This window comes from Microdochium trichocladiopsis (assembly GCF_020744255.1).
Source record: "Microdochium trichocladiopsis strain MPI-CAGE-CH-0230 chromosome Unknown B0I36scaffold_6, whole genome shotgun sequence".
Taxonomy (NCBI): Eukaryota; Fungi; Ascomycota; class Sordariomycetes; order Xylariales; family Microdochiaceae; genus Microdochium; species Microdochium trichocladiopsis.
The window spans coordinates 3,321,430-3,346,251 of record NW_025763549.1 but is presented as its reverse complement, the minus strand read 5'-3'; the positions used below and the strand labels follow the sequence as shown (position 1 = coordinate 3,346,251).

Here is a 24,822-nt window from a genome sequence, read left to right as displayed (position 1 = left end):
TTTGTCCCAGGCAGTTTGGCAAGAGGTCGGCGGGACGCCCTGCGGAGTAGAGAGCAGTAATGCCTATCATTCCCAAGCGACAACGAAACTATGCCTGCTAAAAATAGATCGGATGTCCTCATTTCCACCCCCCGCACAAAGGGTCACTGTGGTCCTGGCAAAGCAGACCGGGACCGTGAAGAGCTCAAGGCGAATCTGACGCCACAGTGGATCACACGCCACAGTTGGCCAAGACCTCACCATAAGGAATTCCCCTTTACCATTTTTCTTCCAAAATCTTCCCTACGGAACTGTCTCTAGTCCTTACGCAACCTTCCTTGCGGAGCTTTTCTTACAGAATCTTCCGAACGAAACTCTCTTTGCAACTCGTTTTACGAAACCTACTGACTGATTGACCCCGCATGATACTGACTATACTGTACGTATGGCTCCATGTTCGTCAAGGCACACGATCAGAAGGTCACGCAATGAAGCCACAATAAGCTTCCACACTGAACCGAAATGCTTTGAGCCAATTGCCTCTCTCCCTCTGCACAGTCTCGTAGAGGCTCCACGGCCCATATGCCCTTGCATATTGCCTTTAGATCTTGACTTATTAAAAGCGCCAAGATGCAGAGTGGTCCAAGACTTGGGACCTTGCACTGACCCTCCATCTCCGGCTGTTGGTTGGAGACCCGCACTTTGTCCAGCCAACTGTTTAGTCTCAACCTCATTCTGACAGCCATGAAGGTGCATCATTCGATTCGTTCATTAGGCTAGGTGGGGAGGGAATGGTTTTGTACCCGCCCTCGTCAGCAGAGGCAGGCACTTTGAGCACAATACTACAACAGTCAGAAGACGCCGTAGTTACCGAAACAGACGACGAAGTGAGGAAGGAGAACAAGAACAAGAACAAGAACAAGAACAAGAACAAGAACAAGAACAAGAACAAGAACAAGAACAACAAAAGGAAAAGCGAAAGTGAACAAATTGACGAATGCTTTGAGCGGACCCCAAATGTGCCGTCCTCAATTGGATGTCATGCCTGGAATTGAACTCCCTGCGGCGGTCGCATTACCGGTAGTTCGTGTGGATATAATCCGGTGATTGATGCCTTAGTAAAGTCCTTGGATGCGTCAGCGGGAGGTTTCCAGAACCTTCCACCTTGCACCAGTACAAGCTGATGTAGACCGCTTGTGCTAATCACTGAAGTCCATAAGTGGCTGTCCTTGGGTCGTCGTCCAGGAACGGATCAGGGAGGTGGTAGACCCACCCTCATGATCTCCCGGAACAGGGTGAGGGGCTGTCGAAGGGAGCCACGAAAATCTCAATGCCAATGCGGTTTGCCGTGCTTCTTCCCGTTGCTGTAGCCGTCCCCTGTAGATGTTCTCTAAGACGAGTTTCTTCAGCAGTCCCCGGTTCAAATCGATTAAAGGCGTAATTCTAGTCTTGAGTCGACATGAACAGTCTGCATGCGAGTGAAACGGGCTGTGGCTAGTCTCCCGGAATGTGGGACTGTCGAATGATAAGATTCGCGTGTGTAGCCACTCGATGCTATCGCCGTAGGGCTCGGGCTGTTGTAAGGGAGAGAAGACGCCAGCTTTCTTCATGTGGCTTGTCAGAGCTCCAAGAAGCATGTAGGAGCAGCCAGGACGACAGCTCTCCTCTTTGGTAAGACTGCTCCACAGCCGGTTCAGGTCGAGGAGAAGCCCCTCTATCATCTCTATTCGTTTCTCTTCAATTCTACCTGTTCGACAAATCAGCATGATGCTCTTCTAGTAGCTGTGAAGCTCACATGTGCACTTACGCAGCAAAACATCTGGCAGCGGCAAGCCCATGTCGTCGATGTGACCCCGACAGCCGATGACAGCTAGTTGAGCCATACTTATCAGAGCGGTCTCGCGGAGGAAAACCCAGGATATGGACATCCACAACATGCATTGTCTCCCATATGCAGTTGGAGGTTTGGGCTCCAACGCCTTGATCCACTGGTCAACGAATGGTTCCACGACCTCGTGACAGTCGTAGTAGTCCACCACGCAGGCAATATTTGCTAACAGCTCTAAGTCAACTGTTTGCGGCATTGCAAAGTGTTTGCCGTGCATGATGTCAAGCACGATCACAAGTGCTTCAGCATCGCAGTCACTAGCTTGGACAGTGCGATTTCCAGTCTCTGTCTTGGATCCTTCAAGCCAAGGCCCACTAAGCATCAGTCGAAAGGTTGAAGAAGCTAGGCAAAGATGCTTGGACGAAACCAGTAGTCGAAGTCCACCTGACCCAGAATGTTCAGAGGGTGCGGTGGAGTCGCAGGCAATATGCTTGTCTCCGTTGATTTCCAGATCGTTTCCGTCATTAGGGTCCTCGTCGACGATTGGCTCTTCTTCAGTAGGCTCCTCGACGGAGGGGGCTTCGTCGACAGGCGGCGCTGGCGGAGGATCTTCGGCCCATTGAGAACGAAGACGATCGCGCCGTTTCTTCTTCACTTTTTCTTTTTTGGTCAGGCCCCTTGGCTTTAGAGCTCGATCATCCAAAGGATGAGAACCGGGAGCACCATCAACATCCCCATTATCAGTAAATTGACGGATGCCAGATTGAGGATGCGTTAGGATGATCTCGAGATCTCCATTAGGGTCGATAGCGAGTAGCGACATTGTCGTTCAGAGGGAGCTCTTTCCTAGGCTCAGGAGGAAACTATGGAGAAGTCAGAGACGTCGTGATTCACAAGGAAAGAATTCATTGATGGAAGCTGAAATTATTCTCTCCCGCTTTTCTGCAGCCAATCGATCGTTGATGTTTGGCGTTGGGCTCCCTGGCTGGGTTGAGCGGGAGACATGCGTGGGAGTGAATGTCTAGAGACGGGCAGAATTCCTCCAGGTGAAAATGCCTCACAGAATGAGGGGGAAGATTCCCAGGTAGGGCATGATTGGTGTTCCATCGTATCGGTAACGAATCACAAACCAACACCGCATGTCACGGCGCTTATTCGGTTGTCGGGGCGCCACAAGCGTGACTACGATGAAGGAAGGTAATAGAAAATACTCTGCCGTCCTTGCACATCAACTCAAGCTATCATGTATTTCTACAGCTAAGTTGTGTGGAGTTGCGGAGCTTGGAGGTGGACGAAATTCCGCCTGCAATGTCACGATCGACAAGCTAGTGGCCAATATTCGGGGATGGCTTTCAGACAGATGATTTCGTCTGCTTATCTAGCAATAATAGTAGCTTCCCAGCCGATGGATTCTTTAAACATTTAATGCCAAGTAGCCTAACGTAATCCACGGGTGAATGAGCCACACGGGTCAGTGAGCCACTTTTCCCCCATTTTGAATAGATAACCTTCATTTCCTTATTTCTCCACCAACAATCATGGTACGACAATCAAATGAATGCGATTTGGTTCTAGCGCTAGCTGCGCTTAAATCTGACCCAAAATTGAGCGTACGAAAGGCTGCATTACTCTATAATGTATCCCGCGCAACCCTCCAACGACGACGAGACGGCCGAGCTGCGAAACACGATACCCGACCACCCTGCCAGAAATTGACCTCGTACGAAGAGGAGAGTATTATACGATACGTAATTGACCTAGATTCGCGATCATTTCCACCGCGACTTAGTGGTGTTCGAGAAATGGCGGATCGACTCCTTGCCGTACGCGACGCGCCGCGTGTCGGAACGAACTGGGCCTCAACCTTCGTACGACGACGATCTGAGCTCCGTACGCGTTTTAATCGAAGAATCGACTACCAGAGAGTCCTCTGCGAAGATCCAGACGCGTATCGCGCGTGGTTTGAGCTCGTACGAAATATAATCGCGAAATACGGGATCCACGATGACGATATCTACAACTTCAACGAAACGGGCTTCGCAATAGGTAAAATCTCCGCCGAAACTGTCGTTACAACCTCCGATCGACGCGGGAGGCCAAGAGCCGTACAACAAGGCAATCAGGAATGGGTTACAGTAATCCAGGGTATCGCGTCGTACGGCTATTCGATCCCGCCGTATATTATCTTCGCAGGGAAGGTCCACCTCGACTCCTGGACCGCGAATAGCCCTCTACCGGCCAACTGGGTAATCGCGCTTTCAGAGAACGGTGGGACGACGAACGAGAGAGGCCTAGAGTGGGTAAAACACTTCGATTTCCATACAAAGAGTCGTACGAAGGGTACCCACCGCCTCCTTATCCTCGACGGCCACGAGAGCCACCATTCCGTCGATTTCGAGCTCTACTGCAAGGAACAGAATATTGTTACCCTCTGTATGCCTGCTCATTCGTCGCATAAGCTCCAGCCTCTCGACGTTGGGTGCTTTGGACCTCTAAAACGGGCGTACGGTAAAGAAATCGAAGGTCTAATGCGGGCGCACGTAACCCACGTTTCAAAGGAGGACTTCCTCCCAGCCTTTTATAAGGCGTACGACGCTGCAATGACCAAATCAAACATCCAGGCAGGCTTCAGAGCGACAGGGCTAGTACCGTACGACCCGAATTATGTGATTTCGCAGCTAGATATGAAGTTTCATACGCCGACACCACCAGGTTCCTCTGCTGGACTACCACCCCCATGGGTTTCAAAGACGCCGAACAACCTAATTGAGACCGAATCGCAGACGAAGTATATTGAAAATCGCATCGTACGACACCAGAATAGCTCACCGTCGTCCATTGTTGAGAGCCTACGGCAGCTGAGAAAAGGAGTTATAATGATGGTACACGAGCAGGACCTTATGCGCCAAGAGCTCGCCGAACTTCGAGATGCAAATGACCGCCTCAGCCGCCGTCGTCGTACGAAAAGAAAGCAGCTACAGAAAGGAGGGTCCCTCACGATTGATCAGGCAAAGGATTTGAAGGCTCAAATCGATGCGACGCAGCAGTTAATAGCGGAAACGAGTCAGAATAGTGGTCGTACGAGGAGGCCCGAAACGCGCGCGCGACGATGTGGCGTCTGCGGCGAGCCCGGTCATAATGCTCGTACGTGTCAGAAAGTTGTATCTGCCTCTGAAGAAGAGGATTCCGAATAGTTTGAATTGATTTAAGGCGTTGTGGTTAAATTGTCTTATATATTGTCGTACGAGTTACTGGAAGGTGACCCGTTCACCCGTGTGACCCGCTTACCCGTGGATTACGTTATCGTACGAGTGCGTAGAAGGTGGGCGGGTCGCTTGTGTGGGCGGGTCGCTTATGGATTACGTTACCCTCCTTATAAAAAAACTTGGTACTTTGAGAGGGTACTAGGTTTTCTAGGTATACACATTGCTCCCAGACGCTAATATACCTTTCCGCCACGTCCATCTACCTTCCCTACTTGCTGAGATAGCAGCCTAGGCTGCGACTAAATATGCACTGTAGTACCGCGGAGACTACTATAGTATCCTTAAGTGGGCCGCGTAGCGGAAGGCTCGTACGCAATATATATGCCAGTGAGCGGGTTCTATTGGTACAGGACAGTACCAATCGCTGGTTGAGTTTCTGGACGATGCTATAGCCATCCCGGAATCTGGTTAGCCCGCTGGATAATGCAAGGGCTCTTCGAAAGTTAGATGTGATCCTTATCCGCCCTGTAGCACAAGTCTCATACAGAATACAAACCGAGGCGAGTAGGGGAATCCGTACACGGATCTACACGACCTCCCATGCCCACGTAGACTCATTACCGGACCATGGAATGGCCTCTCTTATGATGTACATGTTGCATTTCTATACTATCTGTTATGCTGTCTTATTCGGAGCCCGTCGCTATAGCACTACGCCACACATATCAGAATAGCACATAAGGCTCTCAAACAGTCTTGTTATTCTGTAGCCATGTAAGGATAGGGCTTGCAAGCAGGCTCTTGGGGTTCCGATTAACTCCACGGGATGTCTATGGAGAGTTGGGACACCGCATCTCACCCGTAAGGCGGGCGGCTGAGCTACCGGGTTTCACGACTTGCCCTTGTGGATCAAGCAACAGTGCATTACCAAGCATGGAGGCGGCGCCAATGATACACTACGGCCCCAGAGCTGCGGCACGTATCATCGAACGACCAAAGTCTCTCCATATAAACCGCTCGGCCCAGCCTAGTCTAGTTCTTTGCATACAAGGGAGCAAGACTCTTGGAGCTCACGGAACGAAGCCATAGCACAAACAACAACACTAGAACGAGTCGAGCCAACGACTGGCCGAGGCTAGCCATATTCGAAAGACGGATAGCCAGGCGGCACATTTCGTCGTGGGCAGGTTGATGCGTGATCGGCAACGTGGAGCCGTAAATAGCCCAGAATCACTCCCTGGAAGCATATAAGTGGCGCTCGGGAGTGCGCCTTGCACCTCTCCTTTCGTACCTGGGCAACTACAAAAATAGCTCGCTGTGTCCTCAATCTGAAGCCCTGGAGGCATATCCCCATTGTCACAACTCCGCAATGCAAATCTGCTGTTGTCGCGCCGAACACTTCTCTAAGGTCCTACCACTTCGACCACAATGAACACCCAGGTCGATCTCATCGCGAACTGCATTAACGCCAATAATCCACACGACTATTTGACCGATGAGGGATACGATACAGACGATCAAGACAACGTCAGGCACCACAAGGACATAACCCGATCTACACGGCCTCAAACACTTTCTCCTTACTAATCGCCGTGGACATGTCGAACCCCACGGAACAAATAGAAGAATTGGGAACTCCCCCTCTCTTGCGCCCTTATTACTCCTGTAGTGCGTCCTGCGGCGGACCTTGCTGATAATCGGGCACCGCGTGCGCGAGGGGCGGCGGCGGCGGGCTCCTTGGTGGAGCGGGCGTACCGGCTATAGGCGAGTGCACCTCCTGGGGCCGCTGCGGCCATTGCCTCGCCTGTTGTTCCATCGGCATGCTCGCAGGCATCTGCTGTTGCTGGACGTACATGTTGGCGGGCATCTGCTGATACGCTAAGGGGGCCATCTGCATGGTTGTGGCGAATTGTCCTGGTTGGTTCCACTGGAGGTTTGTAGCCATAGCCTGGTTCGGGACAGGATAGCCGCCTGGTTGATAAGCCGGGGCGACAGCACTGCTCTGGGCATCGCAGCGGCCGCCTGCAGCACGGTGGCGGTGGAGGGCGGTCTCGTGTATACCGGCCGATACACAGAAGAGGATGCTGCGAGAGTACCCGGATAAGGATTCAGCCGGTCAGTCGGGCGCCAAACTCATAAGGCTCGGTTTAGAGATTATCGCCCACTCCCCGCTCCGCTCAATGGACCAAAGACTTACACACAAACGGCACCAAACCCTGCTGCAACGCAGCCAACGGAAAGGATGAGCTCGCCGTAGCTGGTAAGGCTTAGGCGTCCGAGCTCTACCATAGCCCGGGTTATTAGTGAGAAGGATATCAGCCACATTATATTAAGGAACATTTCGAGTGCTTGAATTGCCCAATAGTTGTAGGCGGCGGGCAAGCCGTATTCTGCCACAATGTAATACAGGACGCAGATAATTGTCGTAAGGGCCTAATATGGAAGCGAGCTTATTAGCGATAGCTCGCGTCCTCGTTTGCACAGCGCAACGCTATGGACTATAGTGGGCCGGTCCACACACCGTAAAGAGACTCAGGCCAACGCCGGGTGGTTGGGTGCCGCGGAATGGCCGTTCAGCAAGTAGATAGCTAGCGATACCAAGCACTATAGCGGCAGATACGAGCTGCATAATACGAACGGTAAGGTAACCAGGTGGGTAAATAAGGATATGCTCTCGCCCGGCTTTCCGCGGAGTCATCCGCATTGCCTCTGTCGGTGGCATTGGCACGGCAATTGGTACGCTGTTCATGATATGGTGTTTTGTCCGTGAATGGCTGGTGGTTTTGGAACAGAATCACTACTACACTCACAACGCCATACAGCTTTTTGTTACCTGGGGATTGTCTTATATATAACCATCAGAGGCACGAGCACGACAGTGTTAAGCTCCCTTGCACAGTGAAGTCAGACCAGGTTAGTCACGCGTACACAGTTTCTTCTTATGTCGTATAACCAGAGACTCCTGCATCTCGCCCCTTCAACCATCTATGTGGCTGCGCCGGGTTTCAGCCTGCGCAAAAGGTGACCCTACGGTTGCAGACTAAGGAAACTAGGCTGTCAGACATGTCTTGGGGTTCTGTGGTTGCGCAAGCGAGGCGACCCATAGCCAAGTGTACTAGCGTGCGGTGGGACTTTCAGCTCTGCGGGTAAGGCTCGGCTTTAGAGCACATGAACTTTTCCTGCTGTCGATGTGGCAGATCTGGGCTCAAGTGTACACTGGACCCCCAAGCCTGGACTTGGGTTTGGCGCCTGCGGCTGAGAAGTTTAGTCGGCTGCGACGGCAGGCTGCGTATGCAATTGTTCGGCATTCGACGAAGCTGGCAATAATATGGACTATGGATCTGAGACATAGAGGCTTGTGACCCACGGGACGCATAAGACCCTTACACCTTACAGGCTTTTCATTGGTCTCATGCTTCGGGCAGGTCGCAAGGCAGACGACCAAATTTGCGTGCCAAGGCTTGGAAGACTTTCTTATTTCGTGCGATACATCTAGTACATGCGACCAAGCCTCTCCCTTGTAAGCCTCCATATGTGTGTCCATATATATGCTCGTACTCACAATGTGGCAGCTAAGGGCTGACTGTACAAGGCTCGTAGCTGAAAAGCAAACTTGACTCTAGTGGCCTCTTCTGTATGATTCCCTGACCATAATTCAAGCTAGTAGTGACTGTCACTACTAGAGGCAAGTTGGGGTAAGCCCATAGTCAAGGGCGGTTTGGGTAAACCCCTATCGGGTCGAGGGACGGTCACTACCAGGACGGTTATTCTTACAGGGGGCCGGGACGCGGCTAGACCCCCTGATCGTATCTGAATCTAACCTTAACCCTTAGCTGGGCCCTATGCTATGCCGTGTATCTCCTGTCCGGCGCTGGGGGTTTATATTCTAATAAGGTAGGTAACGCCTTATATAACACTAATTCCGTGCTGTCGTATTCTTGAGAGGGTTTGTCGTTTTGTATCCCTTGCGAGACATTACACTTGGATTGTTTGAGTAACTAGATGTCGCAAGCTACTCCGGCGACGGCGTAAGGTAGTCAGGTATAAAGTAGACATTAATCTAGTTGGAAGTTTCATCAATCTACTCGGTAGCCTTTGGAGGACTGAATAAGGACAAAGCCAATATCTATCTATCTGCGCCTCTAAAACAATCCTTGACCTAAATCTACAACCCCCTGTCCCCTCTGTCGCTTCTTAAGAGGCACTCATCGGCTTGAACTCGTACACGAGACAGCCCGCGCGGATCTTCCCCCCCGCTGCGCCATTGTCACACAGCTTCCAGTCGTCCATCAACAGCTGGGTACACGTCCAGGTGGCAGTGTCGGTCCCCACACCGAGGGGGTCATCCACGGGCTGACTGGTCTGGCCGTTATCGAGCACACAATCCTCCTCCCAGGAGATGCTATAGAAGTATCCGGTGCCCTCGGAGTTGAGGAGGGTCGTGCGGGGCGGGTCGCCGGCGCTCATGGTCCGGCTGGCACCCACGACAGCGTCATAGCACGCAACCCACGCGTTGCCAAACACGTAGCCCTCGACGACGACGCCATGGGCCGGGTCCGCCTCGCGGGGGAAGCACTCGCGCTCGCCGAGCGCAAGGGGCGTGGACACTGGCTCGGCTACCTCGAAGCTGAAGACTCCACAGCCTGCATCGAGGGAGCCTCGGGCTGCCAGCTTGGGGTCATTTCCTGTTTCGCGGGCGAGCGGGAAAGTGTTAGTTAGCGATGGTGCTCTCGCATACTTCTGTCACGTGCTGCGTCTCGGGCTCAAGACTGCGACCAGCACAGTGGAGGGAGTCGAAACACTCGGGACGACCAGGGACGAGACATACCTCCTTGCTGTCGGCACGCTGTGCCGACCTTCTCGAAGGCCGCTGTGCAGTCCGCGGAGCATGAGCCACCTCCTTTTGAGGGCTTGTAGCTTAGCGAGAATGTGTAATCCGACCAGATTGATGGGTCCGGCGGCGGCGCTCGGGCATAGGGGTAACGGTCACCCCGTTGGATTCTTGTGTGAGGCTCGGGAAGAATGTTGTCTCCGGCCGCGTTAACGTCCATGCGCATCTCTCCTGAGCTGGGGCTCCAGTTTTCGCAGAAGTGGTGGTACACGTTGTTACTGGCAGACAAGAACACCGAGGCGGGCAACTCAGTCATGTTCTCGTTGTCGCATGCCGGCTCGGCGGGGGCCGGCTCAGACTGGGCCAAGAGGTCGGCGAGGTAGACCATGTCTGCGACCTCCTCTGGGGAGAGAACGTGCTCGAACGGATACGCGCTGCCGAGACAGGGGCACCTTTCATACTTTCCCTTTATCACGGCGGAAGTGATGCTAGCGTCAGTGTGTGCTTGCTTTCTACCTTGCAGGGGCACAAGGGCCTGGGTGCTCTGGTCTTACCGCCTTGCAGGTTGCGTACTCGCGCGGCGCCGTGGGCAGAACCATGTCGCAGTCCTGGTCCTCGGGAAACCCGCAAGTCAACTGTTCACTTGTGTAAGCGTGTCTACCCGGTTGAGCCTGTGTGAGAGGAAATGCACTGACGGGGTCTGTGTTAATGTCTGGACAGTCACGGGGAGTTTCATCCACCAAGTCCGACTTGATGGGGTTCTCAGCAGCGAGCGAGACATTGTCGATCAGCGTTCGTACGGCCAGTGCGAATACGTAGTTTGCCATCATCTCCGCCGCTTCAGGAGTAATGTCTAACGTCGGCGCATATGCGAGCACAAACTCTGACAACACACGGCTCGCCCGCGCCACGGGCCCGGCCGCAGCGGCGAATGAGAAGGTAATGCTGGTAGGGTTGATCAGAAGAAGGTCGTTGAAAGCTCCGCCGGGTTGTGCCATGGCGACGACTGCTTCGCCCCCGCAGATCGCAGATCCGTAGCTCCCGCCAAGTCTCGATGGACTCTCGGTGGCGTCAAAGTCCTGCCCATCCTTGCACTCCTTCGCCCGGTGCATCACCTCGTCGATGCGAGCGGCGAGACCGATGTCCATACAGGCGACGAGGTCTCCGAGCTCCAGGCCATTTCCAGGGCTTGCCACTGCCGTGACAGATGGCTGGCTGGGGCTGTAGCAGCATGTTCGTCCTTAGCTGAAGTACTAGGCTGAGGTTTTTCCAGAGGGTGCTGTATGACTTACCCAATCAAAGTTGTCGCGGCCGGTGTGGGCGCCGTCACAGTAACCAGTGGCGAGCCCTGCAACTCCACGACGACTTCTGCCCCTGGGATAGCAAAGGCGCCCGCGGCTTCAGCAACGGGACGCGGTACAAAGGCTTGAGCAAATTGCTCGTCAGCGTACTTGGCCTGCCAGAAGGCCATCAGGATGGCCGCGGTCGCGGCTACCCGAGACGATGCCAGCCTGAACGTCTTCGACAGAAGCGCGAAAAAGTCTCTCTTGTTCAGCTGCGGGTCGATCTGCAGATCCGACTGCGCGAGAACTTGTTGGACGTCTTGGAAGCACTGGTTGTCCAGGCTCCCACAGGCTTCCAGGACCCCACGGACTTTGGCCCGCGAGTCGTCGGACAGAACGACATCGAACCCATCCGAGTCATCGCCGGAAAGCCAGACAGTGTTGCCTGTCAGGGACGGGGGGTTTGCCTGTCAGGGATTACTTTAGAACGATATCAAGCTGGAATATGAATCACAAACGACCTACCAACTGCGGATTGTACTGCGAGATGTCACCAAGGTTGAACACCTCGCTTGAGCCATAACGTGTTAGCGCAGCAAAGACGATGATGCCGTGGGCACGCATAAAGGGCGAGATGGAGTCGGGGAGAACGGGGAAAGTTGGAATGTGTAAGTGGTGAGAGTGAGGAAATTTGGTATGACAAAACGCAAGTAATGTGCTTGCAAAGATCTTGTCGAGCAGAGTTCGCAAATGGGGACAGCCTTGATACCGGAGACGGAGGAGAAGTCGGGTTTGGAGTTGCGGGAACCTGGAGTCCTTATAGAGAGCCCAGGAAGGCTCCCGAGCGGATAACACGGGAGCGAAAGGCTGATCATCATCGTCACAACACATCAGCGCCGTGCACTTTCCAAGCAGCGCAGCCATGCCTTGGAAGAAAAGTGCCCAGTACCATGTCTGAACCCAAAATATCTGTGTTGGTTGACGCCCCTGGGCTTACCATGCCAAAGGGCGGCTATGCAGAAGAAAATGTCTCACGCGTTGGTCTAAATATGGGCTCGCTGTTGGTGTGAAAGTTCCTCTTGAACGTATGTTGTTGGAGATCAAATGACAGAGGACGAGGCTGTTCTGATGTCGGTGACCAACGCCAAGACACGGAACGGCATCTCGAGCAAGTGTTTCGCCCGTAGCCGCGCAAAGATGTTATCATGTGGGGGCTGAACAGGCCAACAGCCCACCTTGGCCGGCGCCTAAATCCTTGCACACAACTAACATGTTCCCGCGAAAGGGTGCACAGCCTGCTTCGCGTTGGTTACTGAGTCGTCCGCGAGCCTGAAGTAGGGTGAACCGACATCACGCGCGGGTCAAGGTTTTCTGAAGGCTTGGCCAAACTCAGTGCATTCCTCGCCTTGGGGGCCAACAGGAATGCAACGTATGTGACTCAAAAAAGGACGTGAAAGGGGGTACTCCTCTCGACAGTGTTGCAAGAATCAGTGATCAACAACTCAAAGATAAATAGCGCATCCTTCCCGCCGATTTTGAGTAAGCCATCACATCAGAATCCGCCCCAATTTTCAAGTCTCCTCAGTTCCATCAGCACAGTCACATTCCTCGACCTCACCATGAGATTATTTTTCTTCTCCCTCCCAAGTATTCTTACCGCAGCCCTTGCGGCTGAGTACGCAATCGATCCAGAGTGTGGTGCATCTGCCAATGTCCCCCAGCTGATTATGGACGGCCTGTTCGCTGATTCAGGACTCATACAGAGCTTGCTCTTGGCCCTGGCGTGCGGGATGGCATCATCAGCGGGATGAAAGAGGCCGTGGAGCTGGCAGAGAATGCTCTGGAAGTTCTCAACCAGCACGAAAGCGATGTCTACGTTCAGAACCTGATTCGATACCTCTATGGGATCCAAGATCGAGATCAGATTATGGACAGAGTGAAAGGCAAGAAGCCCCAAACCCACTTGTCCGCGGTACAACCACTGAACGCAAAATATTCCAGCCAGCATCCAGGGAATTGCTAGCATAAGCAAGACACCGTCCGCTCTGAGCACCAATGATGAGGCATGGTTCAATGGCGCTGAGCGCAGTAGCAATGATGTGGTAGGCTTCTGTTCCCTGTGCTAGCACGTTGATGAAGCAGCTCCGGCTAACAACTATGCTTCCAGGGCCTGTACTGCAGCAATACTCGTTTGATACCGCACCCAACAAAGCCCGCCCTCCGAATGAACAAGCACAATCGCCCAATCACGGTGAGGGCGAAACAGGTTGAAGCTCTCTTCAAATGCCACAATCATGATGCAGTTCTTGAAGTGGGCACGAATCAGAGATATACCAAGGCTTTGACTATGGGATCGTATACTATAGATCTGGAAGCTTTTAAGGCGGCCCCCGGCGCTCCGCCCCTCAACGAGTTCAAGGTGGGCACAGGGCACCCGGCCAACATAGATATCTGTTCGGTGTTCATCAGACAAGCAGCTCTGGAAGGGTGGCCCTTGATCAACGAGGAACGGATTGCGCGCATTCGCTCAGAAACTTTCATCAATGGGATGACGGATATTCAGCGACCAGTCGATGGGATAAAGACATTTGGCGTCACGATGTTTCACGAGGTACGATTCTGTTCTCCCAACGTGACAGGGTTCCAATCGACGGAGTGCTAACACGCATAAGTAGCTCACACATGCGAACATCGGCGGGTTCTTTACTGATGCGGACGATATCATGGAAGGCGAAGACCCGAAATGTTTCAATTGGATCAGCTGCACAAGGCTTTCAACACTGCCCGGTGGCAGGACAAACTCTGGTACGTCGCCTTGCCCAGGGTTTACTCCGACTCCGAACGATATGTAGATCATTGACGTTTCCCTAGATACCGCCGCAATTCTGGTGATGCTCCTCAAAGCCTGGAGACTGGGGTATTATGTTGACCAGGACGGATTCGCCCACCCGAGGATTTAACAGATCTGGATATCTTCTCTAGTATCTTGTACTTCCGATACGATATTCTTCTCAGACATGGCTAGATGCATCCCTAGACCGCTAGGCTGGGGCCACCGAGGCGGAATTTGCCTGACTCTGCCAGAATTTTCGCATTCCTGCGAGGTCGCAAGAATGGGGGATGTTACCCCAATAAGTGAAAACGCACATAAAGAGGGGGTGGAGTTTGTACAGGCTTCTTTAATTGTGTGTCGTGCTCCACGGTTCGTAGGGAGAGGCGAATGCATTTCCGGGTTTGTAGTATGTTCCGGAATGCATCTGTACTCCAATACAGCTACACTGCTACCTGCATTCGCGGATTGCTGGTATGCAGGTTCTCCCAATATGTCTAGCTCGTGGAAAGTAGTTTAGAATGTTGGGTGTTATTTAGCGCAATAAGGCATTCACGGCTGTACAAGATGTAAAAAAAGGTATAACGGTAGCTTCCGTATTAAGCAGGAACGCATTCTAACCGCTGTAGTCATCTTTGCCTAGGCCTTCCGTGGGTTGGCTGGAAACCTGCCACCATTCCTTCCAAACTTCGCCTTCGTTGGCATCCTGTCTTCAAGCGCTAGGCCCTGTTATAGGAATCCCGTACATGTCGGTTACATACTCCTCGTAAGTATTGTACTTGCGGTAGAATTCATGCCATATCGCGCTCCCAGGAAATATCCGTGGCGGCCTGGGCCTTCTCTCTGGGCGGTTTTCAGGTCCTTCAATGATGTGTATCAAGTGCTCAAACAGCGCGTGTCCGGCCCGGACATCCACGCCCTGTCGCATAAGTAGGCGCTCCGCATCAACCAATTTTTCAACGGTCGAAAACCTCCAGAACTCGGCAAACTTTGCTAGGTATGGAAAGTCATTGTTCTCTTCAATGGGTGGTCTGAGCTCAATGAGATCTAATTCGGAGGGATCTGGTTCGTCGTAGGGTAGCACAAAGCTATGCTGCCGGGCGAAGCGTTCAATGCGGAGACCGTCTGCGCTAACAAGCTCGATGACGTGTAGGTCTGCTCGCTCATATAGCGGATGAATATATGGTAGGTGGACGGTTGTATTGACCTCACCTTGATGGTTGCAGGCGAACTCCGCGAGGGGCCCGATAATGGCCCTCTCGTTAAACGTTGCCCACTTTTCAGGTGAGGAGTGGTTTAACCAGACGTCCACGTATGCTAAGCTGGGAATTTGCGATAGTGTTTGTCCGATGCGCCTCCACGAGTCCAAGAGTCGCTGATGCTGGTACTTCTCCGTGTCCTCCGTGCTTAATATCGCAGGGAGAGGAGTAACGGCTGCTGTCTCCCCTAGGGCTCTGCAGAATGTACTGGGTACCTTCAGAATAATGTATAATTTCCTTGGCCTCTTAAATAGACGCCGAATGCACGTCTGCTGACACTCTTTTCGGCACTCATTCTCCGGCTGTTCAGGCGGTAGAAGTAGCTCGTCGAGTATATCCAGGCCAATAACGTGAACCTGAGCCTCGGCAAGGACTTCGGTAACATCACGAAAGCTGTATTTCTCTTAATTATCAGCCTTGATCCTCCCTGTCATTGTGCACCAAAGGGCATTGTCGATCCGGCGGACATACATGGCCTTGCAACTCATCATCAGCGCCTCCACATCGCGGCCTAGACCCTTCCCTCGTGTCTCCTCGCAAGCCCAGTGCTGGCACCATTGGCTCCTCAGCCGGTCATAAAAAGAAAGTCCCCAACGGCTGCCTGGGCGAACTGATGGGAGGTATTCATGGGGTTCCCGGGCCTCGGAAGGGTCACAGCCAGACACAGCCAGCCCGTCGCCACGGGGGAACAGGTGCACCGCTCTGGGGACGATGAGCGACCAGATTGCGTGTCGAAGGTCCCATGGCAGGTCAAGAAGTCGTGGAACTTCGATCCTTCCCTGCTCCATAGCGGTCGCGGTAGTTGTGAGCAGGAGTCAAGGAAGAGCTGAAGGGAGCTAGGGTGGAGGGGTCGTCCTGCCAAATCCTTGTTTTATGCCTCCCCCTCAGAGCCAACAGCAGGTTGTTTGGCGCTTGGACCTCCCGCTCCCCACGTCCCGCTTGGCGGCGCCGACACCCATCCTCTGCCATGTCACTGCTGCCGTCTGCCTGCATATGTACGAGAGATTGCTGTAGCACCCGCCGCGGTAAGTCATACTAACGCCATCACCCCCCCCCCCCCCCCCCTGGCCCCTTGCCAAATAAAAGCTGTAGCTGCTGACTGACCCTCCATTGTAGCTCACAATGTTTGGCGCCCTTAGCGCTGCAAAGAGCGCATATAAGTATCTTTCTTACGAGACACTCCCGAGACAAGGAAAGTACTGACCATGGAGCGCGAGTCTAGTCGGCACCATCTTATTGCTGCTGACGGCGCTGGCTGCGGTGATCAGCAGTGGTGCAGACCCTCCTTCGGCCACGACAATCCAGCCGGCCTCCAATACCAAGAGCTCAAGCAGCGACCGCCGAGGCCACCCCTATGGTGGTCCTGGCAAAGCGAGGTGCACCCGAGAAGGACTTCAACGCCCTGGTCCAGATCCTCGACGTGCGGCCGAAGTCAGACCTCATCAAGCTTCTCTATGCCGCAATGGACTTCCAAGCGCTGAGCGCGCCGCTCAGTGTGAGCCAGCTGCAGATCGTGCAGAAGAGCCCGATAGTCCACGCCATGAATGAGGCTGCCGCACGAGGACTCACAATCTACGAGGTGGACACGAGCATGCGCCTGGGCCACTTTGACTTTAAGATACGCCAACAGCACTGAGATCCGCATTCAATGAGTTCAGGACAGGACATTGACCCTAATGGAGGCCACGGCATCTGCGTTGCCTCGGTCGCGGTCCGAACGGACACTCCCGTGGCCAACGATGCCGATCTGGTCAATGTCAAGATATACGACGGCACCTTGCTATATGCGCAGGGCCCGCAGATAACGACTGTGGATGAATTGCTGGGAGGCTGTATGTTTATACTGACTGACATGACGGAGAAGGCCACGACAGGCAAGGCCGTCGTCAACATGTCATTGGGAGTCCCCTTCGACGCTGGTCTGGACGTTAACAGAGGCGTCAACGTCATTGAAGAAGTTCTGGACCAATTCTACGAGAAGGACATTGTGCTCGTCGTGTCGGCGGGCAATGATGGGATTGACTTGGCACGAGGCAGAACCAAGCGGTTCGGCCCGGTCTTCCCTACACTAGCAATCAAGACACCGGCGAAGCTGTTCGAACCCTCGAATCTATTAGGTCCCCGGGTATCCGCCATTCTACAGGCGCCTCGATTCGTCTCCCGTAATAATCTAGAGAGAGTCATCTCCCAGCTCACCCATCCTAGTACTACGTCTGGGTCCACTCGCTCCGTGTAATCCGGACTAGTATACACATTTCTTGCGGTCCCCTTCTGGTCGATAAGCAGAGTGGTAGGGATAGGGACCTCGAACGTGTCATCGCCATTGCGTGCCTTGAGGTCGAAGCCCAATCGGTCGAACACCGGGCGAAGACTGTCTGGTTGCTTCCACACGAGGCCGAGTTTCCTTGCAAACGTATTTCCACCGTTAGAGAGGACTTCAAACGTCAGAGCGTTTTTCTCGACCGTCGTAAGAGACTGATTGGGGAGCTCAGGAGAGCTCAGGAGAGATGGCCGCGACAGTGACACCTCTCGCGATGAAGCTGTCAAGATGTTTCTGAAGGCTTAGCAAGGCGAGATTGCAAAACGGGCACCACTCTCCACGATAGAAGACGAGGAGGAGAGGGCCTTTAGCGAGAAGTTTGGTGCTACTCAGTTCTTTGCCGGCAGCGTTCGGCAGATGGAACTCGGGCAGGCTATCACGAACCCGAATGGTCGACTGAGGATCGAAAGACGCCGCAATGCTATCTATGGCATCCTGGATCGGCGCCTTTACTTCCGTGGGGGCATTTTGTCCGTAGCCTTACCCTAGCTTTCCAGGCCCCCGAGGATTTTTCTCCGTGCGGCTCATATCGAAATGTTGAACGGATGACCTAGGAGGTACTTGCGGAGTCGTCATGGACAAGTATGCTGAAGTGTCTGATATCTAGACAACGGTGCACCATTTTACCCTTTTTAACACCTCCATGGAGTCGCGTAAAAGGAGCTCTACTCCACGCCATTCAGGTATTAGAGGCAATCCCGAGATAGCTCTCCGTATTGGAGCGCTCGCTTCCGATGTTACCACCGGAGCCTGGACATGAAAATCCGATTATCTGACCAATTATAGCTGGGCAGGGCACAAAGCGTGGGACTAGGAAGGGTAAAAGCGGGGCTGGTATTATTACTAATTTGTGCGGTTTGGTGCGAGTAGGTCTGGGCGGTCCCTATTTCCACGTCCGTTCCGTCCGTTCTACCTACCGAAGGGCTGCAGGCCTCCGGACCGCCCAGATTCCGCTTTCCCCATTCTGTTCTGGAACACGATGCCTGGAAACACGAAAGAATCTCCAGATCCACGAGGTCGACAGCGAGCTATGCGTTTCGGAACCCGGAGTTGTGCGGAATGTCGGAGACGAAAAACGCGGTGTGTATACCCAGAAGGGAGCCGAAGATGCGAAGGCTGCACGCTTCGGCGGTGTGCGTGTTTGGCCCAACGGCCAGGCCAACACAGGCTGTCGGCGCAGGTCGAAAAAGGCAGAGGGAATGAAGCCATGCAGCAACGCGTCCAAGCTCTCGAGAGAGCTGTGCTGCAAATCAGCCGTGGCCTTGATCTACATTCGGCCAACAGCCAGGGGGGCCGAAACATCAGCGCGAGCCTAGCTGAAGCACTACGATGCTTTCAATTTCCGCGAACCGAAAACACGGATCCTAGTAGCGGTGGCATCCCGGATCACCATGATAACTCCGCCATGGAACCGACAGATGATGGCGACGATGCACTAGATTTCATTGACGCCCCGCTGGTGGCACTCTTCAGGGCTACAATGAAGCTTGAGAGAGAGGAACATGGCGGCTCAGCCAGCTCCGTGGCTCGCAGCCTGAGCTCCTCGTCAAGACTCCAAGCGCTCTCCTCTGCCTTTAGTACAATGATGCTGAAAGATGCTGATTTGCGTTCTGTGCTCGACAGCACCGAGAAATACTGGAAGCTATGGCCCTCCTGCTATGGCAAGATCCAGCATACCAACACTCTGCAATGTGCGGGAGCTTCCGTAGCAGCAAGCATCCTGCCCAACATGGTCAACTCCGGAGACCCATCGGTCATGGCGAAGACGGCTCTTTTCCTCTCCCTCTGCATCCAACAACTACCCGGAACCAGACCATCAATGACCCTGCTCTCGGCGCCCAAGTAACTACTTGCGTCATTCATGCGCCTAGCAGACGATCTACTCTGCATTTCGACTGGCGTTCGAGAGAGTCTATTGACACCGCCGAAGCATTGGTTCTTCAATCAAAACTATATATAAACATGGGTAAACCTCGGAAGGCCTGGCTTTGCCTCCGTCGGGCTGCCAATACAGCGCTGCTGCTCGGTCTCCACCGAGCAGACGATCGTGGGAGGAGCCAGCGTGAAGAGTCCCTGTGGGCTCAAATATGGCAGGATGAGAGGTTCCTGTCTCTGAGCCTAGGCCTCCCAAGCGCCATATCGAACCAGCACCCATCCATGTCCAGTAGCAAATGTTCATTCGACGAGATACATGGGCCGTTGAGGCACAGGCTCTGCCTGCTAATAGGTGAAATCATTGAGCGGAACCAGGTTTCTACTCCGGACTATTCAACAACTGTCAAGATCGACCAAGAGCTAGAACAGTACAAGACGCTCATGCTTGACGACTTCTGGAGCCAGCCACCTTGCCCAGACCAGCCACTCGTCGATATATACCACGGCCAAATTGCGAAGATCTCATACCTCCTCTGTGTGACCATGCTGCATATCCCATTCACGTTGAAGGCCCCGACGGACTGGAGATATGAACACGGCTGCCACTCCATTCAGAATGCATCTCGGGAAGCCATCACGAGCTACTTGCGGCTACGAGGAGTGACTCATGCAGAGCGCATCATATGTGAGGTCCTCGACTTCCAAGTTTTCTGTGCTGGGATGATTCTCATGTTCGACCTACTCTCGCATCCTCATCGGTCTGCCGAACAGAGTAAGGACGACGATATCACACTCGTAGAAACACTTGCCGAAAGTCTAGAACGAACTGCCACATTGATGGATGGCAATGTCGCAGTGCAGGGGTCTCATGTGCTGAACATGCTGATCCGGTTGCAGAAAGGCTGTTACGAAGGCCCGGACAAGTTCGTGGCGGTCCTGCCTTATTTTGGAAAGGTCAGGATTAGCTTTCAAGTCAATAGAAACACCTCTATCTCGGCCGCAGAAGTTAGCTCAACCCCCGCACAGTCTGGCACCCCCGGCAATGTAGAATTTAGTCCATGGTCTGGCGATCAGGATTTCCCAACGACTCTGGACCTTGATCAGGAGCTTGGCTGCGATTGGTCTGGCGCAATGGATATGTATGCTGGCTTAGGCTATGATTGGTCTTACACTTTCACAGAAGGTTGGTGGGAGGCGACGGTATTCCGGAATTATGAAGCAGTCATGAGGTACTGGCAAACGATTGCCCCGAGTATCATGTGGAGGAGACGGAACACTTATTGGAAATTGCCACGAAGGCTTCTAACTTACCCATGACAGGAGTTTACCCTATACGGTCTCTAGGCGCTGGTCATCAAGCATATCCGTGTGCTGTGGCGAGACAGAGAGCCGAATGACAATCTGGCGGAACGTATTGGTCTCTAGATTGGGTTGATGGGCGGATTCGCAAACACATGGGGGTGTTGTCGCGGAAGGGCTTTACTGAGATTGATGACTCGATCTCTCATGTCTCCACGGCAGATGGGAAGGTTGTCGCGCGGAAGCGGAGCAGTGGAAATATCAACGGATACCTATTCGGGTATGAGCACGATTATTGCATTGCTATCAAGGCTTTTTACGCAGTGTTGGGGGTGACGCCGGTGTTTCCGCGATGGCTCTTCGCCTACCGCTAGTTCACTGTTTCTAACAACCTGACGCCGCACGCAGTCGATAGCTTCCGCCGTCACACTCGTTATGCCCGAGGGTACAATCCACTCAAAACTGTTAGTGTTGGCAAACGACTTCGACGTTATTGTCGTCTGGATCCATCACGTAAGCCGCGTAATAGGTCGGGTGATATCTAGTCCGAACCCCAGGCGGCCCATTGTCCCTACCACCCGCGGCCATCGCCGCGGCGTAGAATGCATCTACGGTCGATCTTTCGGAGGCGCCAAAGGCGATATGTAGCGGATCTTTGGAGGTTCTGCCGCCTCGTAGCCACAGACTGGGATAGCCGTCCTGTCCAAGGCCGTGCCGCGGATGACTTTTGGCGGAGCGCTCGGGAGGGACCGAGATAACGCAAGAAATGCCAAGCGGCTTGAGCGCGGTCTTATAGAAATCCAGTGTTGCTTCAACATCGGTCACCGGGATCTCGATGTGATCAATAAGCATGGGTTTCTTTTCCCGATCGACGATACACGTGCCGGCGATGGTTTCCGCAAAGCCATTGCCGAACAGCCCCGCAGGCGTCTGGAAGCCGGGCCGCATCTCGCCTGCCAGCACACGCCGGGCAGCTTCCGCCGCGACCATGGACGTGAACGTGTAGCCATTGACCGTATCGAGTACGGATCGCGCCACCGTGCCGTCCCCACCGGTGACTTCGACGGATGCATGATACCGGCTGGCTTCGCGTTCTTCGAAGCTGGGACCGTCGGGGAGATCCTGGATGTCCGAGGTTGGAAACGTGCCGGTGGCGACGTGGACGAATGTTTCAATGTCGGGAACACCAGTCGCCTGGTGGATCGTCAAGAGATCAGGCAGCGTGACGGGGAAGGACGATTGTGGACCAGTCCCGAAATCGAAATTGCGAAGCTCATTTGCGTCGCGCGTCACAAGTTCACCACCAACGAGGCGAAATGTCTCTGGGGCGATATTCTGGCTCGCGCTGATTGCTGAACCTCTCGACATTGTGCCTGCAAAATCAAGCGCAATGGCAATCTTGCGTGCGTTCTTGACACGGGCCACGGCATGCCCGGCAAGACTTCCGAGCATTGCGACACTTCCGCCGCTGCCGGGCAAAAGCATGACACCAGCCGCTCGTGCCTGGGCGTCGAGCGCCAGGGCTCCGTGGTACGTGTCAAGTTCGGCGGAAAAGTCGAGATAGTGGACGCCGGCACGGATCGCAGCGGACATGAGCGGCTCGGCCGTGTTCGCGAAGGGCCCGGCTGCATTCAGGAGAACGGAGATGCCCGCAAGGTTGGCCACGATGGCACCGGGCTCGTCGAGAGGAAACAGCTTCACAACTGCACCCATGCGGTCGGCCAGCGCTTCGAGCTTCACCCGGTCTTTCTCCCGCCCCGCAAGGACGAGGTTCAGCCCTGCCGACGCAGCATGCTCCGCCACCATGCCACCGGTGTAGCCGGCGGCTCCATAGATCATGAGTGTGCTCATAGCTGTGCTACTTCTTTGATGATTCTAGGTATGCCCTAGTACGCGTTATCAGACCGTTGCCGTTGATCGAGGTGTCAAGGAGGCTGATTTCGGTCACGAAATCACTAGTGAAGCAGACGTGTACACAGCCTCGAACCTCACAGAATTCCCGGATGGAGAGGAGGCGTATGAGTGTGTGATTGGGCGCGAAGTCTCGATTGATGTTATCAACAATAGCAGATGACTGATTGATTAAGCTACACAAAGAGGAGTTCCAGAAAACAGAGGGGATAGCCTGGATATCTATATCTTGCGAAGGGAGCAATTGGTCATCCATTTGATGACCAATACCAGGCAGATGTTGTCGCGACTCCCGGCGTCGCCGGACATGGCACCGTCGGACCAACGAGGAGCACGGCTCCTGGTCTGGCTTTACGAAACTACGGAGCAGGGCAGCGTTGGCAGGCAATTCTAGATACCCATCATTTGGAACTTGAAGATGCACGGGGTGCGCCAAGCCGCTAATCTCTCGACTTGTGGAGTACCCCGTTCACTGGCTGTAATTGATAATCGATAAAGAATTTCAAGAGCAACATTGGACAGCAAGCTAGAAAGCCCCACGTATAGGTGCGGTTTCTTTCAACTGCAGCATTAATTGTTAGTAAAAACCCCAATTTGCAGGGGGCGTCGTGCCAACTGCGGTTTGCAAATGCTGACGCCGGAGATCAAGGCCTCCACTACCTTAAATTGAAACACATCACTGAAGCTTCCAATACTGTTAATTTGTAAGCGAGGGTCATCATGTATGTACCGCATCACTAATAGAAGACCTATACGCTCTGTTTTGATTCTCAAAGCGAGTTGCCATACACTTGGAAATGAAACTCGCCGTCTTCTCAGTCATTGATGGAACATAATTCCAACCTGCATGTCAGATCATTGTCCGGACATAAACACATAACGTCTTGCGAGATCTGCACTCGGCTCAGCGTGTGACCAGGTGTAGCGGTGCTTTTAGCCCAAGCAAGTCCAGGATGGTGAGGAACATATGGCATGGCACATTGTTATCCAGCTCGGGCAGTAAGATTATGCATGCCTAAGAGCGCTGTATAATACGTCGTCACACTTGCTCAAGAAAGAAAGCGAGACACTTGTGCTTCATGCGGGCAAGAGTACAGTAATCGTGTGCCAGTGGCCGGTCTTCAATGCAAGCCTCACCGACACACCTAATGGGCACCAGGACATTGATATCATCACGCTGTGTCACGCACAACTGGGCTGCCAGGCACTTTCCGATGTTGGGGTGGTGGTTTCTCAGTCTGGGCCGCCGCACGGCAAGAGGTGTAGATAGACGCTTCGGCCGGACCCCAGTAGATGCCTAGCATGACCCTATCGGCCCATTGGTTGACTTTGTCCCTTGTCACGGATTCTCTCGCCCGCGCCGGTGCCTTGATGGTGGGGACGTCGACTGGGTTTGATGAGGATGGCCACTGTCGGCGTCAAGCACATCCACTTGGCTTTTATCCGCCTGACGGCACCCGCAAAGTCTCTCATTGTCTCCTCGTTGGCAGGGTTACAAATGCAGCCATCTAGGCCCAGCATTGCCCATCAATCCCGGATGGTCATGTCGAACGTGTAGTTGCTGCAAATTGCAGCACACGCGAGGTCGCTTCAATATGCAACGACTCGCCGTGGGCGTCAGAGGCGGTCCGGATGTTTGGGTGTTCCAGAACCACGCTCTTAGCCTTGCCAGTGGATCTTGAAGGCCATTTTATGTGGCTGGATCGTCGTGCAGAGGAATTCCGAGACTGCTGGCAAGGAACGGATCAAGTTCTGGTCCAGCACGGCGACCGGCATCAGGTGCTCGAACAAGGCGGCAATCTCGGCCAGAGTTATAACGAATATTGCGTCCATATCTTTCGGCATGCCCTGCTTTGGTAATCGGGGGTAGGAGGGGTCCAGGGAAAGTTGCCACCGCCGGCCTTGAGCACTGCGGCCATTACCACAGTCATTGACTACCAGTGCTGGCTCGGGGCTCCACTCGGTTGATTGCTTCTCGGGTTGTGGGAAGCATATCGAGTTTGCCAATAGAGCTTTCTGGTCCGTCCACAATCTAAAGCAGCACGTGTGCGAAAAGAGGGCTTATGTACTCTGCCTGAATTCTTGAAAGTCACAGGCTTCTCGTGCTCTGCGTAGTGGATGCCCTAGACAAATCAACCCAAAAGGGAAGTAGATCAATTATCGAATGAAGGCATAGGAATGGAATCCTATGGGCACATCGG

The 24,822-nt window shown here is 53.6% G+C and overlaps 7 protein-coding genes across 7 annotated transcripts; 3 read left to right on the top strand and 4 right to left on the bottom strand.

The window, feature by feature from the left end:
* Nucleotides 1–873: 873 nt before the first annotated feature.
* On the bottom strand, nucleotides 874–2,854 carry B0I36DRAFT_412376 (uncharacterized protein). Its single transcript, XM_046161965.1, has 2 exons — nucleotides 1,787–2,854; nucleotides 874–1,726 (listed from the first exon to the last, which is right to left on the bottom strand). The coding sequence occupies exons 1-2, from the start codon at nucleotides 2,628–2,630 to the stop codon at nucleotides 1,179–1,181; spliced, it is 1,392 nt and encodes a 463-aa protein (XP_046012191.1). The 5' UTR covers nucleotides 2,631–2,854; the 3' UTR covers nucleotides 874–1,178.
* Nucleotides 2,855–6,670: 3,816 nt separating this feature from the next.
* Nucleotides 6,671–7,302, bottom strand: B0I36DRAFT_364372 (uncharacterized protein; the record flags this gene model as incomplete). The annotated part of the gene is made up of 2 exons (XM_046158950.1): nucleotides 6,671–7,097; nucleotides 7,211–7,302. The coding sequence occupies 2 exons, from the start codon at nucleotides 7,300–7,302 to the stop codon at nucleotides 6,671–6,673; spliced, it is 519 nt and encodes a 172-aa protein (XP_046012190.1).
* A 1,885-nt stretch (nucleotides 7,303–9,187) lies between these two features.
* B0I36DRAFT_412362 (uncharacterized protein) lies at nucleotides 9,188–11,585 on the bottom strand (the record flags this gene model as incomplete). Its single annotated transcript, XM_046161964.1, has 4 exons — nucleotides 9,188–9,640; nucleotides 9,796–10,348; nucleotides 10,506–11,065; nucleotides 11,137–11,585. Coding segments are annotated over 4 exons (1,995 nt in total), but the record flags the coding sequence as incomplete, so codon positions are not given.
* A 1,161-nt stretch (nucleotides 11,586–12,746) lies between these two features.
* On the top strand, nucleotides 12,747–14,087 carry B0I36DRAFT_364370 (uncharacterized protein; the record flags this gene model as incomplete). Its single annotated transcript, XM_046158949.1, has 6 exons — nucleotides 12,747–12,825; nucleotides 12,891–13,099; nucleotides 13,161–13,229; nucleotides 13,295–13,738; nucleotides 13,803–13,932; nucleotides 13,999–14,087. 6 exons carry the CDS (start codon nucleotides 12,747–12,749, stop codon nucleotides 14,085–14,087), a joined length of 1,020 nt encoding a protein of 339 aa, XP_046012188.1.
* Nucleotides 14,088–16,483: 2,396 nt separating this feature from the next.
* On the top strand, nucleotides 16,484–17,788 carry B0I36DRAFT_326472 (uncharacterized protein). Its single transcript, XM_046154349.1, has one exon. It carries the CDS (start codon nucleotides 16,865–16,867, stop codon nucleotides 17,450–17,452), a length of 588 nt encoding a protein of 195 aa, XP_046012187.1. The 5' UTR covers nucleotides 16,484–16,864; the 3' UTR covers nucleotides 17,453–17,788.
* Nucleotides 17,789–18,743: 955 nt separating this feature from the next.
* On the top strand, nucleotides 18,744–20,257 carry B0I36DRAFT_412355 (uncharacterized protein; the record flags this gene model as incomplete). The annotated part of the gene is made up of 1 exon (XM_046161963.1): nucleotides 18,744–20,257. A coding segment is annotated over exon 1 (1,077 nt), but the record flags the coding sequence as incomplete, so codon positions are not given.
* A 918-nt stretch (nucleotides 20,258–21,175) lies between these two features.
* Nucleotides 21,176–22,561, bottom strand: B0I36DRAFT_350693 (uncharacterized protein; the record flags this gene model as incomplete). The annotated part of the gene is made up of 1 exon (XM_046156935.1): nucleotides 21,176–22,561. The coding sequence occupies one exon, from the start codon at nucleotides 22,559–22,561 to the stop codon at nucleotides 21,176–21,178; it is 1,386 nt and encodes a 461-aa protein (XP_046012185.1).
* Between the last annotated feature and the right edge of the window lie 2,261 nt (nucleotides 22,562–24,822).

Bases quoted from the DNA above. Each gene is read 5' to 3' on its own strand.
- B0I36DRAFT_326472 (XM_046154349.1), top strand. From the start codon at position 16,865: ATGAGTTCAGGACAGGACATTGACCCTAATGGAGGCCACGGCATCTGC.
- B0I36DRAFT_412376 (XM_046161965.1), bottom strand. From the start codon at position 2,630: ATGTCGCTACTCGCTATCGACCCTAATGGAGATCTCGAGATCATCCTA. The intron at 1,727-1,786 runs GTAAGTGCACAT...TTTGTCGAACAG, and splicing joins GCTGCCAGATGTTTTGCTGC to GTAGAATTGAAGAGAAACGA.